The 16503-nt window shown below is 43.5% G+C and overlaps 1 protein-coding gene across 6 annotated transcripts in view; it reads right to left on the reverse strand.

Moving 5' to 3' along the window:
- Positions 1 to 16503, reverse strand: part of SH3GL3 (SH3 domain containing GRB2 like 3, endophilin A3) — a 160797-nt gene that overhangs the window by 113684 nt on the left and 30610 nt on the right. Inside the window, exon 1 of one of the 6 annotated variants that reach the window (XR_004030583.1) lies at positions 8307 to 8737. The exons of 3 other annotated variants lie outside the window; for them this stretch is intronic. Coding sequence is in view for 1 of the 3 variants with exons in the window: in XM_012507158.2 (XP_012362612.1) it covers positions 8307 to 8375 (69 nt within the window). In the remaining 2 variants the exon portion in view is untranslated. Of the gene's footprint in view, positions 1 to 8306; positions 8738 to 16503 lie in introns of those variants that run through there. 2 more of the 6 variants (XM_012507158.2, XM_030814926.1) reach the window with 2 other exon arrangements.

Below are 16503 nucleotides of genomic sequence, written 5' to 3' on the forward strand. Positions count from 1 at the left end.
TACATTTATGACTTTAATGAGTTAAGTATTTAATAAAATACTGCTAACTGTAAACCTCCCTTTCTGGGCCTTAGACATTAAAAAACCTGGGGGTAAGAAAGGTAGAGCCCCTGATCATGAGAGGCAAGATATGTATAAAATGCTGTTAAGAACACGGGGAACGAAGTAACCCATCCCCCACCTGCAGGGGAAGAGGAAGGAAACAGGGGTAAAAATTCCTAAAATGTTTACAGCAGCAGGTAATGCTTCAACAGAATCTTAAAGGAGGAGAAAGCAAAACACCAGGAGGACAATAGAGGGAGGTGGAGGAGAAGCTTATTTCAGCAGAAGGAAGAACATGGACCTGGTCCAAAGGGATAACCCAACAGGGCATGGTGTGGAAACTTCCAAGTAGCTCCAGATGGCTAGAGCTAGGCCAGCAGACACAAGGGCTTGACAGCATGGGAAGCAGTACAAGTCTATACTGAAGGGCCACTGAAGGATTTTCAGTAGGGGGTGACCATTCCTGTTTTAGGAAGATTCCTCTGGCCACAGTGAGGAAGATGGCCTGGAGCGGGAGAGAAAATAGGTGGGAGAGGTGGCAATGTAGATAATAAGCAATGTGGCCCCACCCTGAGGAGTGATGGTGGTGCAGAGAGAGATTGACAGATCTTAGAGCACTTAAGAGGTAAAAATCTGCAGAATGTACAGAGATAAGGGTGTGGAGTGACTCCCTAGCACAATGCCAAGTGAATCACTGAGGATGCTCAGAAGTGTTGAATGAAAGATGAATAGAATAATGGCAACAATAACAAAACACAGCATTTGGTGGAAGTTACTACATATTGAGCCCTTTGCCAAGAGCTCTGCCTTTATTATCTAATTTTATCTTCGTGTCTATTCTTTAAGGAAGATATGCTTAATTTCCAGAAACTAAGACACAAGGAAGGTGGATTACTTGCCCAAGCTCAACCAGCTAATTAAGAGAGGAGTCAGGATTGAAGCAGAGGTAATCAGCTCCAGAGTGCTTCATCCAAAGATGAAGGTTGGTTTTATAGTTTGTAGTAAATTGGAGTGATGAAAATGTTTGGATGGATTTAAAATATATATTTTTTGAAAACTATTTTGAGGTATATAGGGGTGTCCAAGTATAGCTGTCCAGATAGGCTGCCTAAAGCTCAAGAGAAATGTCAGGACAGGAATTATGAACAGGTGATCACATGGGTTACCATAAGAGTCATGCATGAAACATGAACTGAGTGAAAAGACTAGATGACCAAGAGCAAACTCCTCGTGATCACTGATTTTAAAAAGTTGGACACAGAAAGAGAGCCTGGAAAATAAAACATAGTGAACAGAGAGTTAAGAGTTTAACCAGCAGTAGTGTGGTAGGAATCACAGTAGAAGATGTTTCCAGAAGGAGATGGTCAAAATGCACAACAGAGCAGAGTTGTCAAAAATAAAGACACAAATGCCTGCTGGATTCATCTTTTAGGAAGACGTTGGTAACTTAACTGAAGTAGATCCATTGTGTGAAGGAGGGGACAGTAGATTACATTGGTTGACAGTGATACGTGATCAGGAAGTGAAAGCAGTGGGTAGAGATATGCTTTCTAAAAGTCCAGCAATGAAGAAAAGAGTGAGACAGTGGAGGCCTAAGGGGGAGACAGAGTCAATGGGAGGATTTAAACAAGAGGCCAGCTTGCTTAATTGTAACCTGCATAGACCTTGGGGGACTGAACAAAGGAGGATGAATGTGGGAATAAAGATGAGACAAAAAAATATGTTTGGAAGAAGGGGTCAGGGGGCATCTTGCCTCTAGTGGACAAGGGCCCTGAGCTTTACACAGCCCTCTGTATTTATTGGTAAAAGAGATAGCGAGAAGGGGGGCATGGAAGAAGAGGTCAGCTGCTCGGGTCCAGAGTAGGCTTGCAAGACTGCATTCCTCGAACAATAGGCTCTCTAGATGTCCCAGTAGATAACCTCAAGGTAAGTGTCAGTAAAGGAGAGCGTGAAGACGAGGGGCAAGAAGGTAGGACTAATACCATGGGGTCTTGGGGCTGTAATGGGTCTTCAAGAGCCATGACAAAGAGTGGAAGAGGAAGCCATTCAAGAACATAATAAAGGATTAGTGACTTATCTTGAAGCTGAAGCCATAAATATGTAACACCAGCACAATTATAAGATTTTCTCCAGCAGTTCCTGGCAGCCCCTGGATAGCAGAGAAGACAGATGTTAGAGGGCTCCAGGGCTTGAGGTTGGCAGAAGACATAGGAAAGATAGTGGAGGGAGGGGTTTGCAGGGGTCTGTGAGAAAGGGAGCTGCCCTGCACGGGATCTGGGCAGGCAGGAAAGGAAGAGAAGTCCTAAGATATCCAGCTTGGGGAAAAGAGCTTCAGGAAAAGATCCAGGCCTGTCAGCACTGCTGAGCTTGATGAGAAATAGCAAGTTGAGTGGAACTTTCCTCCTGACCTGGAATCACAGCTAAGGTCCAAAGCTAATGACTGAAAGCTCACAATAGTCCACAGTCAGAGTCACTGACAAGTTTCCAGCCATGATGCCAGCTACTACAGCACAACTTTCCAAGAGGTGTCAAAACTGGTCCCCTGCCCTTACCACTCCCCTGCCTCCCATTCAGTCAATATAAGAGAGGAAATCCATATAAAGAGAGGAAAAGAAGGACCCTTCAGCGTGACAAGAGTGACACGTTACACTTAAGCCAGAAAGACAAGGTTCTGCCAACTTATAAACCGTGTGATGTAGGGCTATATATATCCACTCTAGTCCTCAGATTCCTCATTTATAAAATGAGGCTAATGTCTACTCCAAATGGTTATCACAAGGATTAAATCAATTAAAATATTGAATATTCTTAGAACTGCACTATGTAAGTATTAGCTATTTTTCTTTTTCTTTTTTTTTTTTTTTTTTTTTTTTTTTTGAGACATAATCTCACTCTGTTGCCGAGGCTGGAGTGCAATGGCACAATCTCAGCTCATTGCAACCTCCACTTCCTGGGTTCAAGCAATTCTCCCACCTCAGCCTCCCGAGTAGCTGAGACTACAGGCACATGCACCACCACGCCTGGCTAATTTTTGTATTTTTAGTAGAGAAGGGGTTTTGCAATGTTGGCCAGGCTGGTCTCCAACTCTGGGCCTCAAGTGATCCTCCCGCCCCGGCCTCCCAAAATTCTGGGATTACAGGCATGAGCTACTGCACCGGACCAATGGGTTTTTTAATGACATTAAATTCAATTCAAGGCAAATGGAAGACACAAATCCATATCCGTGTTTCTTTGCCTCCTTTCTCCTCCCCGCTCCTTTTTTTTTTTTTTACAAGGCTTTTCTCTAATGACTATGTATCATGGGAGCAATTAAAACTGTACTACACATACACACACACAAACACACACACATATAAAAATTTGTACTTAGAATTGTTCAAATCCTTTGATGTGCAAATTTTACATCTCAGAGTGGAGTCTATAAGGAAAGTCCATTCCTAAGTACAGAAAGACAACCTTAACATGGAAAAAGATGTTTAGCGCAACATTTTTTCTACTTTTGAGACCGAGTCTCAGTCTGTCACCCAGACTGGAGTGCAGTGGCGCGATCTTGGCTCACTGCAACCTCCGCCTCCTGGGTTCAAGCGATTCTCCTGCCTCAGCCTCCCAAGTAGCTAGGACTTCAGGTGTGCACCACCACGCCCAGCTAACTTCTTTGTATTTTTAGTAGAGACAGGGTTTTACCATTTTGGCCAGCCTGGTCTTGAACTCCTGACCTCAAGTGATTTGCCCACCTTGGCCTCCCAAAATGCTGAGATTACAGGCATAAGCCACCACACCTGGCCTATTAGCTACTTTTCTTATTCCCTCACATTCTCATGGGAAACTGATGAGGATGCTTTCCCTTTCTCAAAGCCAATTCTGAGGGACTCCAAGAAAACCACTTGCAAAGACTAGAGTTGCCTTCAGTGAAGGAATACCATTCTCTGTGGCCCTCAGAGGGTATGAAAGAAGACTCCAGTGGTTTCCCTGAGTCAACAAGAAAGTGCAGGTTGGGAGAGCAGCAGGAGAGGAGCCATGGCCTGTCCAGGCAGCTTCAAAGGTAAGGGAAACAGCACCAGGAAAAGAGGGTGGGATTATATACCACAGATGAGACCACAGGAAGACACAGGTGCCACACCAGCATCAGACAGAACCAGGAGGACCACAGCAAGACCAGGAACCCCCATACACCCTCCGCAGGGGGGAGACACATAGAACTAAGCCTCTCCAGCTGTCCTTCCTGTGCCCAGCACCAAGGGAAGGAGCATCTGGAAGAGGGAGAGGGAGGAGGTGCACAGAGCCTGACCACAGCACCCTCTTCCGCTACCAGCAGCCAGGATCCCATCTCTGCCCATGCAGTTGAGGACAAACTGTCAATCAGGTTGGAAACTGATGATTTAAAAACAAAAAGGGGCCAGGTGTGGTGGGTCACACCTGTAATCCCAGCGCATTGGGGAGGCCTCGGCCAGGCAAATCACTTGAGGCCAGCCTGGCCAACATGGCAAAACCCCGTCTCTACTAAAAGTACAAAAATTAGCTGGACACGGTGGCACACACCTGTTGTCCCGGCTACTCAGGAGACTGAGGCAGGAGAATCGCTTGAACCCGGGAGGCAGAGGTTGCAGTGAGGCCAAGATGGCGCCATTGCACTCCAGCCTGGGTGACAGAACAAGACTCACCTCAAAAACAAAGAGACTAAGTCATACAGAAATAAAAAGGTTTTAAAACTTAAGCATGGCAGGAAATATATGGCCCTGGTCAAAGGATCCTCAAGAGTCCTACTCCACAGAAGGAGAGAAGAACTTGCTTCGGCACAGTGGAAAGCAATGATTAGCAAAAATAAAACCAATTCCTATGTATGTGCAGAGCTGAGACCTCTCAATAAATAAGCCAAATATAAAAGATCTTCAGCCTGCAGGTTCTCCATGGCCACCCTCACCCAACCTGTTCCAGTGACTGAGCCCATCAGAAAACAGCCCCGTGGGCACAGGCTCATTCCCCCCAGTGGCTGAGCTCTGCCATTCCTCCTGCCACCCAAAGCCTGGCATACCTGTGGCAAGCTTTATCCAGTATGCAGAATTAGGCTCCTGCCCTAGTTTCCTGATTATATCCCAGCTTCCCTCTGGAAAAGTCCCGGCCATTTGGCTAATGCCCTAACAACGACTCAAGCTTTCTCCAACCCTCTCTTCCTGAGAACTGAACTCTTCCCCTACTGGATCCCTCCTGATTGAAGTTTCTATTCTTCCTCTTAGAGCCATGATGGCACTTCCTCTCCCAGTGGCTGCCCCCGCGCCCCAATTATAACACCCCTGGGGTGTTTGGCCAAGGCCAAAGTCACAACATCCTCTTGGATATCCCACTAGAATTGCTGAAGACTCTTTACAGGAGAAGCCCCACAACCTGGCCTGACCTCTGTCTCCAGGCTCACCCTCCCTCCCACCCAGCAGTTCTGGTACTTAACAGTGGGTTATGATTGCACGGGGAGTTACAGTTTGGAAAGTTGCTGCAACAGAACCAGAGGAATCGCTCAGGGCAGGAGCTCGCAGGATGAAATTTAAGAACTTAGGTTAAAGCAGGTCTGGGTGATGCCAAAGCCTCCAGTCTGGCTATGGGATGGGTGGATGCAATGGAGGAGGTGAAGGCCACCAGCATGGAGGAGGGCCATGAACTGAGACACTAAGGACTCACTTGCTGAGCCACTGATCCCCCAAGACAGAGCCGATGTGTCACGGTGACATGACTGGGAAGAGGATCATTTAATTTTGCCTCAGAGGAGGGAGACCAGAAAGGTGTACATGTGCTTTTTTTGTTTTCTTTAACATTTTACTATGAAAGATTTTAAATACACCACAAAACCTGTGTAATGAACCGCCATGTCCCCATCACCCAGCTTCAACAGTTATTAAAGTTTTGCCCACCTTATGGTCCCTGGATCCCCTCCCTGGTGCCCCTCCACCACCACCACCACCACCACCACTGGATTATTTTAAAGCAAATCACAGACATCGTATCATTTCATTTGTAAATACTGCAACATGGATCTCTAGCAGATAAGCACTCTTAAAAAAAAAAAAAAGAACAATAATCAAACCTAAAGAAATTAAAGAACAATTATTTAAAATAATCTAACATCCCATCTATGATCATGTTTCCACATTAAACTCATAAATGCCTTTTGACAGATGGGTTGTTTAAATCCAGATGGAAATAAGGTTCACTTGTTCCATGGATTGATTTGTCCCTGTCCTACTTTGGTTTCCCCCAGAAACAGATCCTTGGGCAATGATTTCAGTGCAAATGGTTTATTTGGGAGGTGACCCCAGTGAAACTGGTAGGGGAGCCGGAAAGTGAGACAGTGGGAGGACCACCAACAAAGGGTGCGTTACTGCTGGGGGGCAAATGAAGCTCAGTCTCTCTGGGCAACTCTAGAAAACAGTGTGGGGCACCACTGAGAGTTTTCCCAACCCTGGGGGATAGAGGGAAGGAAGCTGGGGTATTTGTCCACCAGCTCTCCACCCATCTTTGGCTGAGCACTGCTTCCAGAGACATTAACTATCTAGGCCATTAATTCTCGGGCACTCTGCTCCACTTACCATGTGTAATCTTGGGGACAGAATAAATGCCCTTGGGGAAAGGGTCACAGGTGTTCCTGGCACACAGCCTCCAGCAAGCTATAGAGGTAGAAGTGGAGTGAAGGTAGGCAGAACATCAATTGCATCTGCCACAGTCCCTTCAAAGTTTCTTTCATTAACACCACTTCCCCCCGTCTTTTATTTTTCATGTATTTACTGAAGAAATGTGGCATCTTTTAGAATTTCCACATTCTAAATCCGATGGATTTCATTCCCATAGTGTTGTTTGATATGAACCCCTATCTTCCATACTTTTTTTTTTTTTTTTTGAGAGGGAGTCTTGCTGTGTCACCAGGCTGGAGCACAGTGGCGATCTTGGCTCACTGCAACCTCCGATTCCCAGGTTCAAGCAATTCTCCTGCCTCAGCCTCCCGAGTAGCTGGGATTACAGGTGCGTGCCACCACACCCAGCTAACTTTTGTATTTTTAGTACAGACGGGGTTTCACTGTGTTGGCCAGGATGGTCTCGATCTCCTGACCTCGTGATCTGCCGGCCTAGGCCTCTCAAAGTGCTGGGATTACAGGCATGAGTCACCACGCCTGGCCCATACTTTCTATAAATTAAATAGTTGGAAGATTGATCAGATTGCAATTCTGTTTTTTGGCAAGAAACCTACAAGTAAATCTGTGTCCTTCCTATACCACCACATAGGAAGTATGGGCTTCTAACAACTAAAGGTTTGCCCAGCTTGAAAGAAGCTTGAGCCCCCTCTCATTGGTTGGTTATGTTGCTTGATTCAGCATATTCCCAAGCTGACCAACTTCTTCCACATGCCATGGAAGCTGGACAAACATGAAGTGAACAAGTCAGGCTCTGTGTGACTCAAAGGCCTTGCCAGCAGATTTCAAGCAGGGTTTGCTTGTGACTTGGAACAAACATCTGAAGATGGCATTGATTCTTCCACTCCTTACCGCACCTTTCAAACACCAAGCCCCTTCTGAAACCAACTTGCACACCAGAACAGTGCAAGACCACGTGAATTTCTGACTTTGAATGTCAGATGTGTGAATCTATTTACACTTTAGCTACCACGAATTCCAAAGCAGAGAGGTGTTCAGATCCTCTAAATCTTATCTATACCATTTCACAAGAAAAGTCTGCCTTACTGCACTGTAACGCAGCAGTGCAGGCAAAAAAAGAAAGCCAAGATTCTTGAAGGAATGCTAACATTAAATTCAGAGGACAATTCGGTCCAATGAAGTGTTTCATACAACACTGACAAGTTGAAGTTCTTTGGCCACTGGTATTTAGGAAAGAGCTTTGTTGTATTTTGGTTAATTTTCCAAGGTCCTTTCCACTTGCCTCCAATCAAGCTTTTTGCAGAATGGAGTCCACACTGTCCAATTCACTCATTCAAGAAACGCTTACTGACCAGGTGAGCTGAGGGACTCTGTCTCCAAAACATACATAAGGACTTCTAATGTCTTACATTCCTTTGTACCCACAGGATTCTCGGACTCTCCCCAGCACACATTAGACATTAGACCTTAGGTCTTTGTCAATCATCACCCCTTGCTAATACAAGGCTTCCCACTTTTCACCATGAAGATCTGTACCTTCTTTCAGTGCTTCTGTGCTGATGAGAATGGCTTTTCCAAGTTTATTGTTCTTCCCCAACTACTCCCCCTTAACGTTTTCCCATCTATTACCTGTTGGGAGGTCCAGGTAAGGCACACATTAGCTTGTTTGCATATTATCCCAGCAAAGATTCCATCCATTCATTCATCTTCTGATTTAAGAGAGTCCTCAATGTTTATGACACTGCTCTTGGGAAAATGGTCTTATTCACTTAAAAGCTCCTGTAATTAAAAGTGAACAAATTCCAAACGATGATATTGCCCTTGTGAGAGCTTGGTCTGTTTTCCCTGATGTGCAGGTGCTATCCTGCCCAGATAGAAAGCCAGTGACCACCGTCATATACTGTGCTAGGCTGAACTAGATTGTAGGGGGGCCAATTGTGACATCACAGAGGCGACGCATCACTTCAGGGCCAAGAAAATGAGCACTCAATTCCTGTTTGTCTTCAGGGCACCCTCTGCCCTTGGTGGATATTTCAGACTCACAAATAACATTACCTACCCATGACATTTACCAGAAAAAACAAATTGTAATCTGGCCACCTTGGCTTCCTCTCTGAGAGGAGGCTGAGCCCTCCTGATGAGCCCTCAGTGTCCCTCTGGCATTTATCCACCAGTGACTGGTATATAAGAAGTCACTGGGACAATGCAGTGTGTAAGAGCAAAACCTCTGCTAATGAGGGTCAGCGGAAAAAAAGAAAAAAAAAACGCAAAATCACTAAAGCGGCAGTGTTAACACAGTCCCACAGCAGAAGGAAGCCAGCTTAGACCCACAGAGAAGGGGAGTCCAAACACCAAGAGCGGAGACCCCTAAGGCGCCCCAACCTCATCCATGCCCTGAGGTTGGTTCCCACACAAGGTCAACAACCTTCTCCCAATCTCTTAGCTGGCCTCTGTGGACCATACAACTCTGTCACCAAAGATGCGACTCCCCCTGCCTGGCAAAAATGCCCAGGCCACAGAGACAGTATTTGGTTCCCTTTTATCTATCTATCTATCGATCTATCAATCATCAATTTATAATCTATCATCTATTGTCATCTATCAATCATCTATCAATCATCTATTATCTATCTATCTATCTATCTATCTATCTATCTATCTATCTATCTATCTATCTATCTATCGGCTTCTGACAATTCCTACTAAACTGCACCAACAATAGGCACAAACCGGTCCCACAGGCTGCTCTCTATTCCCTAAATAGGTCTAACTTCCCCACTTGATTTCACCTGGAAAGGGCATTTTGGTTCAGCCTCTTCATTTTAAATAGAGATAGAGGCCCAGAAGGGTTAGTGACTTTCCCAAGATCACAAAGGAGAAGCAGGCTGAAATCCAAAAGCATTGTGCCCTAGGGACACTGGACTATTTAATATGAAAGGATCTTTACGTTTTTAGTTATAGAAGAATAATGTCATTTGCAAATACATAAACCTGCCCTTGGGCTATCAAATGCTGGCTATGGATGGGGTAACAGTTCCCGCAGGAGGTGGGGTGGTTAGGGAGAGTCCTCACCCCCATCAAAGGAAGCAGTAAAGATCCTGGAAAAGCAAACTGGATGAGGGTGGAAACAGGAAATGGGACCAGGATGGGGAAGTGGAGGTTCACAGAAGTTTTTCCTGTATCATGGAAATTTGAGGTGGTTTTTACTTTCTTCCTTTAGCTTTACTGTGCAGCTTGAGTTTTCTTCACGTGTAGGTATTCACTGACATGATTAGGAAAAGCAGATCAATGAGCATGATTCCCAGAGTCAAACCCAAGAACCAGCCTCATGACCTTAGAGTCACAAAAGATGTAACACCTGCCTGTCAGAATGCGGTCAGAAGAAATGAAGCCTTCCATAAACTGAAAAGCAGATGGCTATCTATTACAAGGCAGCCATTCTGCTACACAAGCTCAGCTGCTATGAGCTGCTAGCACAAGCAATGCTGGACTCTCAGGACCCCCAGGACCCCCATTCAACCCTGGTGCACAGCATCATAGCTTCAGAGCTATCCAGGATCTTTGTCCAAAAGCCAACGTGGTCTTCTGGGTCAGGGAGGCAGATCAGCAACAGTGCCTGGATGCTCACTTGAGTCCCCATGAAAACTAATAAAAATGGAGGGAAGGGGTAGCAACAGTTATGAAAAATAAAAAGTTGACCATATGCCCAAATCAGAAGGATCTTCTACTGACAGGAAGAAATTCAGATGTATAGTCAGTGGCTAGTGAACATCAGCCACAAAACCCAAAGTGGCTGCACAGGCAGCTGGGCAGGGGGTGACAACTGTGCCACATGGAAGGGAGCACACCCTCCTGAAGCAGATTTGTGCACTTATCATACAATTTTCCAGCAGGCGGCTGTCAAATCACCAGCTCTAACCAACTCAGGATAGGAGAGTTTTCCCCCGCATGAAAGTAAAGTGTGTTGAGGAAGAGGCGTATTTTTCTAACTCATACAAAGAGCACCATACGGGCTAACAGTGACCCACGGACACCCTCACCCCATGGACTGCTCCTCCACAAAAGCCTCAAGGAATCCCATCCAAACCACATAAGCACTCCCAGGTCAAGTCTCTTGGTTTCCTCAATAACTTTAGTTCTGCCTTCATCACAAATCTGCAGCCCCCTAGGCAGGAACTCAGCCTGGTGCACAGATGCCCAGGCTAACTGCCTTCTGAGGCATGCAACCTTCTCACCTGGGAGCAGCACCTGCAGGCAGGTGTATGCATCCATGAAAGACTGGTCAGAGCCGGCCTCAGGTTCTGCAGGACCCACATCCATTTCTTTCATTTGTCAGAAATGGATAGTGAGAGAAGAGGCTGGGCACAGTGGCTCACACCTGTAATCCCAGCACTCTGGGTGGAGGCCAAAGCAGGCGGATCACGAGGTCAGGAGATCGAGACCATCTTGGCCAACATGGTGAAACCCCATCTCTACTAAAATACAAAAAAAAATTAGCCAGGCTTGGTGGCATGTGCCTGTAATCCCAGCTACTTGGGAGGCTGAGGCAGGGGAATCCTTGAACCCAGGAGGCAAAGGTTGCAGTGAGCTGAGATCGTGCCACTGCACTCCAGCCTGGCGACAGAGCAAGACTCCGTCTCAGAAAAAAAAAGAAAAGAAAAGAAAAGAAAATTTAAAAAAGAAAGAAAAGAAGAAACGGATAGTGAGAGAAGAGAAAAACTATGTCAGCCAAAAAGAGTTGCCTGGGATGGGCCACAGACCAGGAATGTCCCATTGGTGGTGTCACCAGCTCAGCCCCTGGCCTCAGATATGAGAAGACATTGTGCCAGGGTCAGTGGTACACTGCAAATGGCCAGTGTATCACATCCGTGTGCCAACACTAGGTCTATTCACGGATAAGGAAGGAGAAACACAACAGTCTAATGCCTATGACCAGAATTTGAAGCATAAGAGGACAGAAACAGTTCCTCAAAAAAAAAAAGAGCAAAAACATTCTTGCACATAGATTTATTGCAGGAAAGTATAGAAACTTCTTTGGGTTCCCAATAGAAAATAACGGCACATTCCCCCAAAATAGTCCACATACCAAACAGAAGAGGCAAATATATCGAACAGTAAACTGAGGGAAAAAAAAGACTGCAGAGAAAATAAAAACATGGTACCCAAATTATCAGACATGCAACGCACAGAGGAACATACTGAAGAAGAACAAGAGGAACAATCAGGCCAAGCCAAAAGATGGGACGACTGAACTAGTCATGTTATCAAATTGATGTCATTGCAGGAAAAGAACAAGAAGGAACAAGAAAGAAAAAAAAAACAGGTATAAACCGGTTAAAAATTTTTCAAGATTAAAACATTTAAGAATAACCCAGCAATTCCACTCAGGGTATATACCCCAAATAATTGAAAACAGGATGCAAATACTTGTACATGAGTATTGTATGGACTGAATGTTTATGTCCTCCCAAATTCATTTGTTGAAGCTCTAACTCCTAATATGGTTGTATTTGGAAGCAGGGCTTTGGGGAGGTTATCAGGTTTAGAAGAGGGACAAGGGTAGGGACCCCATGATGGGACTGGCGTGCTTATAAAGAAGAGAAAGAGAGGCCAGAGTGCTCTCTCTCTCTCTGCCATGTGAAGACATAGGGAGAAGGTAGCCATCTGCAAGCCAGGAAGCAGGCCCTTTCCAAAAGCCAAATTTTCCTGTGCCTTGATCTTGGACTTCCCAGCATCCATAACTGAAAAATAAACATCTGTTATTTAAGCCACCCAGTTTCCAGTATTTTGTTATAGCAGTCTGAGCTGACTAGGGTAAGTATTCATTGCAACACTATTTCCAATAACCAAAAGGGAGAAAAACCCAAATGTCCACAATGGATAAATGAACAGACAAATTATGGTATATTTATACAATGGAATATTATTCAGCCATGAAAAGGAATAAAGTACTGATACATGCTACAATATGGATGAATATCAAAAACATTGTACTAAGTAAAAGAAGCAAAACACAAAAGGTCACATATTGTACAATTCCATTCATATAAAATATCCAGAGTAAGTAAATCCACAGAGGCAGAGGATAGATTAGTGATTCCCAGGAGCTGGGTGAGTGGGAAATGAGGAGTAACTGCTTAAAGGGTATGAGGTTTTACTTTGGGGTGATGAAAATGTTTTAGAACTAGATAGAGATGATCATTGTACAACACGGTGACTGTACTAAATGCCACTGAATTATTCATCTTAAAATGGCTAACTTTATGTTATGTAAATTTTAATTTAAAAAAAAGCAGTATAAGAGACAGAACTATCAAATGCAATGTATGGTCTTTGGTTAGATCCAGGTTCATACAGGCTGGCCATAAAAGACATTTGAAGACTATTAGAGAAATCTGAATATAGGCTGGGCATTGGAGGACATAAAAAATCATTGTTAGGTGTGATAGTGGTAGCATGGTTAGAGAAAGGCCTAAGAGAAAGGCCCTTATTTTTCAGATGTGCATACTGAAGTATTGGGAATGAAATGTTATGTGGTCTGTTAAAATGCTTCAGCAATAAAACAAGATAAAGCAAAGATGGCAAAATGTTAATACCTGTTAATCTATGTGATGGGGTAGAGGTATTCATAGTATTTTTCTCTTTAGTTTTCTGTATGTATAAAATTTCTCATAATAGAAATTTAAAAAGACAAATCCACATGGTAGGCAGTAAAAAGTAAACTTCCAGCCAGGCATGGTGGCTCATGCCTGTAATCTCAGCACTTTGAGAGGCCAAGGCGGGAGGATGGCTTGAGCCCAGGAGTTCGAGACCAGCCTGGACAACATAGGGAGACCCTGACTCTATAATAAAAAAAATGCCAAAAAAACCCAAACTAGCTAGTTGTGGTGGCATACGCCTGTAGTTCCAGCAACTTGGGAGGCTGAGGCAGGAGGATTGCTTGAGCCTGGAAGGTGGAGGCTGCAGGGAGCCATGATCATGCCACTGTACTCTAGCCTGGGCAACAGAGCAAGACCCCACCTCAAAAAAATAAATGAATAAATAAACTTCACACATTTTACAATGCTAAAAAATGTAACCGATGGAAAAAGAGGAGAAATATTTCAAAAATGGGGCAAAAAATTACCTAAAAACAAAAATCATCGCAAAGAACACAACACTTTTTCATTATTCTTCCCCAGATTTGTTGAGGCACCTACATTAACAGATGAAGAAACACAGAAGAAACATCCAACCCATGCATAACTATTTCTTCCCAAAATAAAACCCACACAAATAGTATCCAAACAATAAATAAGCACTTACCAGAAAAAACCACTTTCCTCAGTTGAAAACAGATTTCAGTTTGCATGGTTCATCATATATTAAGCAAAATTAATGGAAAGAGATTCACTGATAGGCATGTTCTGGTGACATTTTTTAGTCTCAAGGACACATAAGGAGTCATCAGAATTCAAAGGCGAGAAAAGAGGAGACAGAGAGATTATCTGCAAGGGAATACAAATCAGGATGGCCTCAATATTTACCCCCAACAGGAGGTTTTGGAAGATAATGCATCAATATCTACATTTTAATATTTAAACACTTGTGACTTTAAAACTACTATATTAAGACACATTGTTGTTTGCAACAGAAGGCAACCAAAAAAAAATGTTTTAAATATGCAAAATCTCAGAAAACATATGGTGTATGCTTCTTGAAGAATGTACTTGAAAATGTGCTTCATGTCAGAGAGAGTTGGAAAACCTAAGAACTCAAAATGGCAAAGTGAGCATCAACTAAGTTTAATATAAATGCATGCATAATTCATAACAGGATTATGAAGAGAAACACAAAAGAAAATCACTGAGGTTATTTGTGAAATGCTGACTTGAATAGTTCTAGATTAGATTGCCAAAAGTCTCAGGAAATAGAAGAAAAGAAAAGAGATACAAAAAAACATCCAAAACAAAGAAATGTGGGATTGTCTATCAGGGAGAGTGAAAAAAAAAAAAAAACTATTTTTACTGACTTCAGCAATTTCATCAATATAGATTTAATACGGATTTTTAAAAAACTTAATAGGATCCACTACTAAAATTAGAAATGGCATAACTATGATCCAAACAAAAGTACAAGATAAAAGTAAATGTAATGATAATGTAAAGACAGGACTGAAAGCAAAAAACAAGGAAAACCAAATGGCAGATGACCAGACATACCACTGTGTCTATAGTACGTATGGTTTAGATTTCCTCATTAAATAATACGCAAAGACAATCAAAATTGGTTCAAACACAAATAACCTGCTCCTTAAAAACCCTTTAAAGTAACACCATAGTATTACACCAAAAGATGAGGGCAAATGTGAGGAAAAAATTAAATTAGGGGGTAATATTTGTATCATTCTGAGTATAACAAGAAGGCAGAAAATGGGATTAAAGAGGGTCATTTGAGATTGCTGAAAGATACAATCAGTACTGGAGCCTTGTAAACACTGAAGCTTTTGCATCAAGATATAGTAAGCCATTAAAACACAGAAAGACGACAGTAGGCTCTTGATTCAAAACACAGATCTCAGTTCTTTTCTCACTAGCACCAACATTCTCCCTGGAATGGCCATAGGACTATAAAACTGGGAAGTATCTAGATCAGCTTTACAAACTAGGACAACTCCCAACTTCCTGGCAGCAGCTTTGAGAAATTTCTGAAAGACGGAAAGCAGGCAGGAATTCCTAAGGCAAGGATGGATTGATCTCACTGGTCAGACTGGCACACACAGTAGGACATAAAAAGGGCCATGGGGATGGGAATCCTACAGATGCCCCTACCAACAGCACTTGTGGTAGTGACTGATGAGGGTAACGTGACTTCTCTAACTTTGGGCAGACCCACAGAAAGAAAAGGAACTCTTGGCACAGCAAGGAAAGAAGCCCTACCAGAGATTTCCCCTTGCTGCATCCATTAATTTCTATGAATATTGAGTGTTTACTGTGTGAAAAGTACTGGGGCTGGGAACACAACAGTAAACAAATCACACAGGAAGCCTGTCCTCACGATGACCGTGCTATCTAATACATAGCCACTGGCCACATGTGGTCGTTTAAATTTATGTTTTAATTAATTAAAAGTAAATAAAAGTTTAGAAATCCATCTCACTTGCACTAGCCACATTTCAAACGCTCAGTAGTCATGCATGGTGAGTGGCTATCATACCAGACAGCTCAGATCCAAGAACATTTCCATCAGCACAGAAAGTTTGCACTGGGCCGCACTGGTCTAGAGCAAGGCCCTCCATTTGCAACCTTCCTTTGAGAAAGCTAAACTATCAATCTGAAGCTCTCCCTTCTCACCCTGTCTGGGCTGACAACAGACTATATCTCACCTGCCGAAACTAGACACACTAAAGCCACTTTCTTTGAAGAGCATAGGAGAAAATAATCCAACATACGAAGAAACTCAGTCATTTAAAATAAGAGAACCAATTGGAGAAATCAAAGTAAGTATGACCATAAAAACAAACTCACAGAAGGCAAGGGAAGGAAAAGTCAAAACAGTGCACTGATTCCAATTTCCAGGTTGGATTCTTGATGACATTGCCCCCTGGAAGAAGGACAAATTGAGATCAAGATTTCTATTCCTAGAACGGAACTGTTCACATTAAAAATGGTATGGCATAGAAAAACTAGCTCGCATATCAAAGGAAACCAAATCAGAGACTTAGAACACAAACTTGAGAAAATTCTCTCAAAACTTTAGAAGGCTTGGCCGAGCGTGGTGCGTCATGCCTGTAATTCCAGCACTCTGGGAAGCTGAGGCGGGCGGATCACCTGAGGTCACGAGTTCA

The sequence above is a fragment of the Nomascus leucogenys genome, chromosome 6 (genome assembly GCF_006542625.1).
Source record: "Nomascus leucogenys isolate Asia chromosome 6, Asia_NLE_v1, whole genome shotgun sequence".
Classification (NCBI taxonomy): Eukaryota; Metazoa; Chordata; class Mammalia; order Primates; family Hylobatidae; genus Nomascus; species Nomascus leucogenys.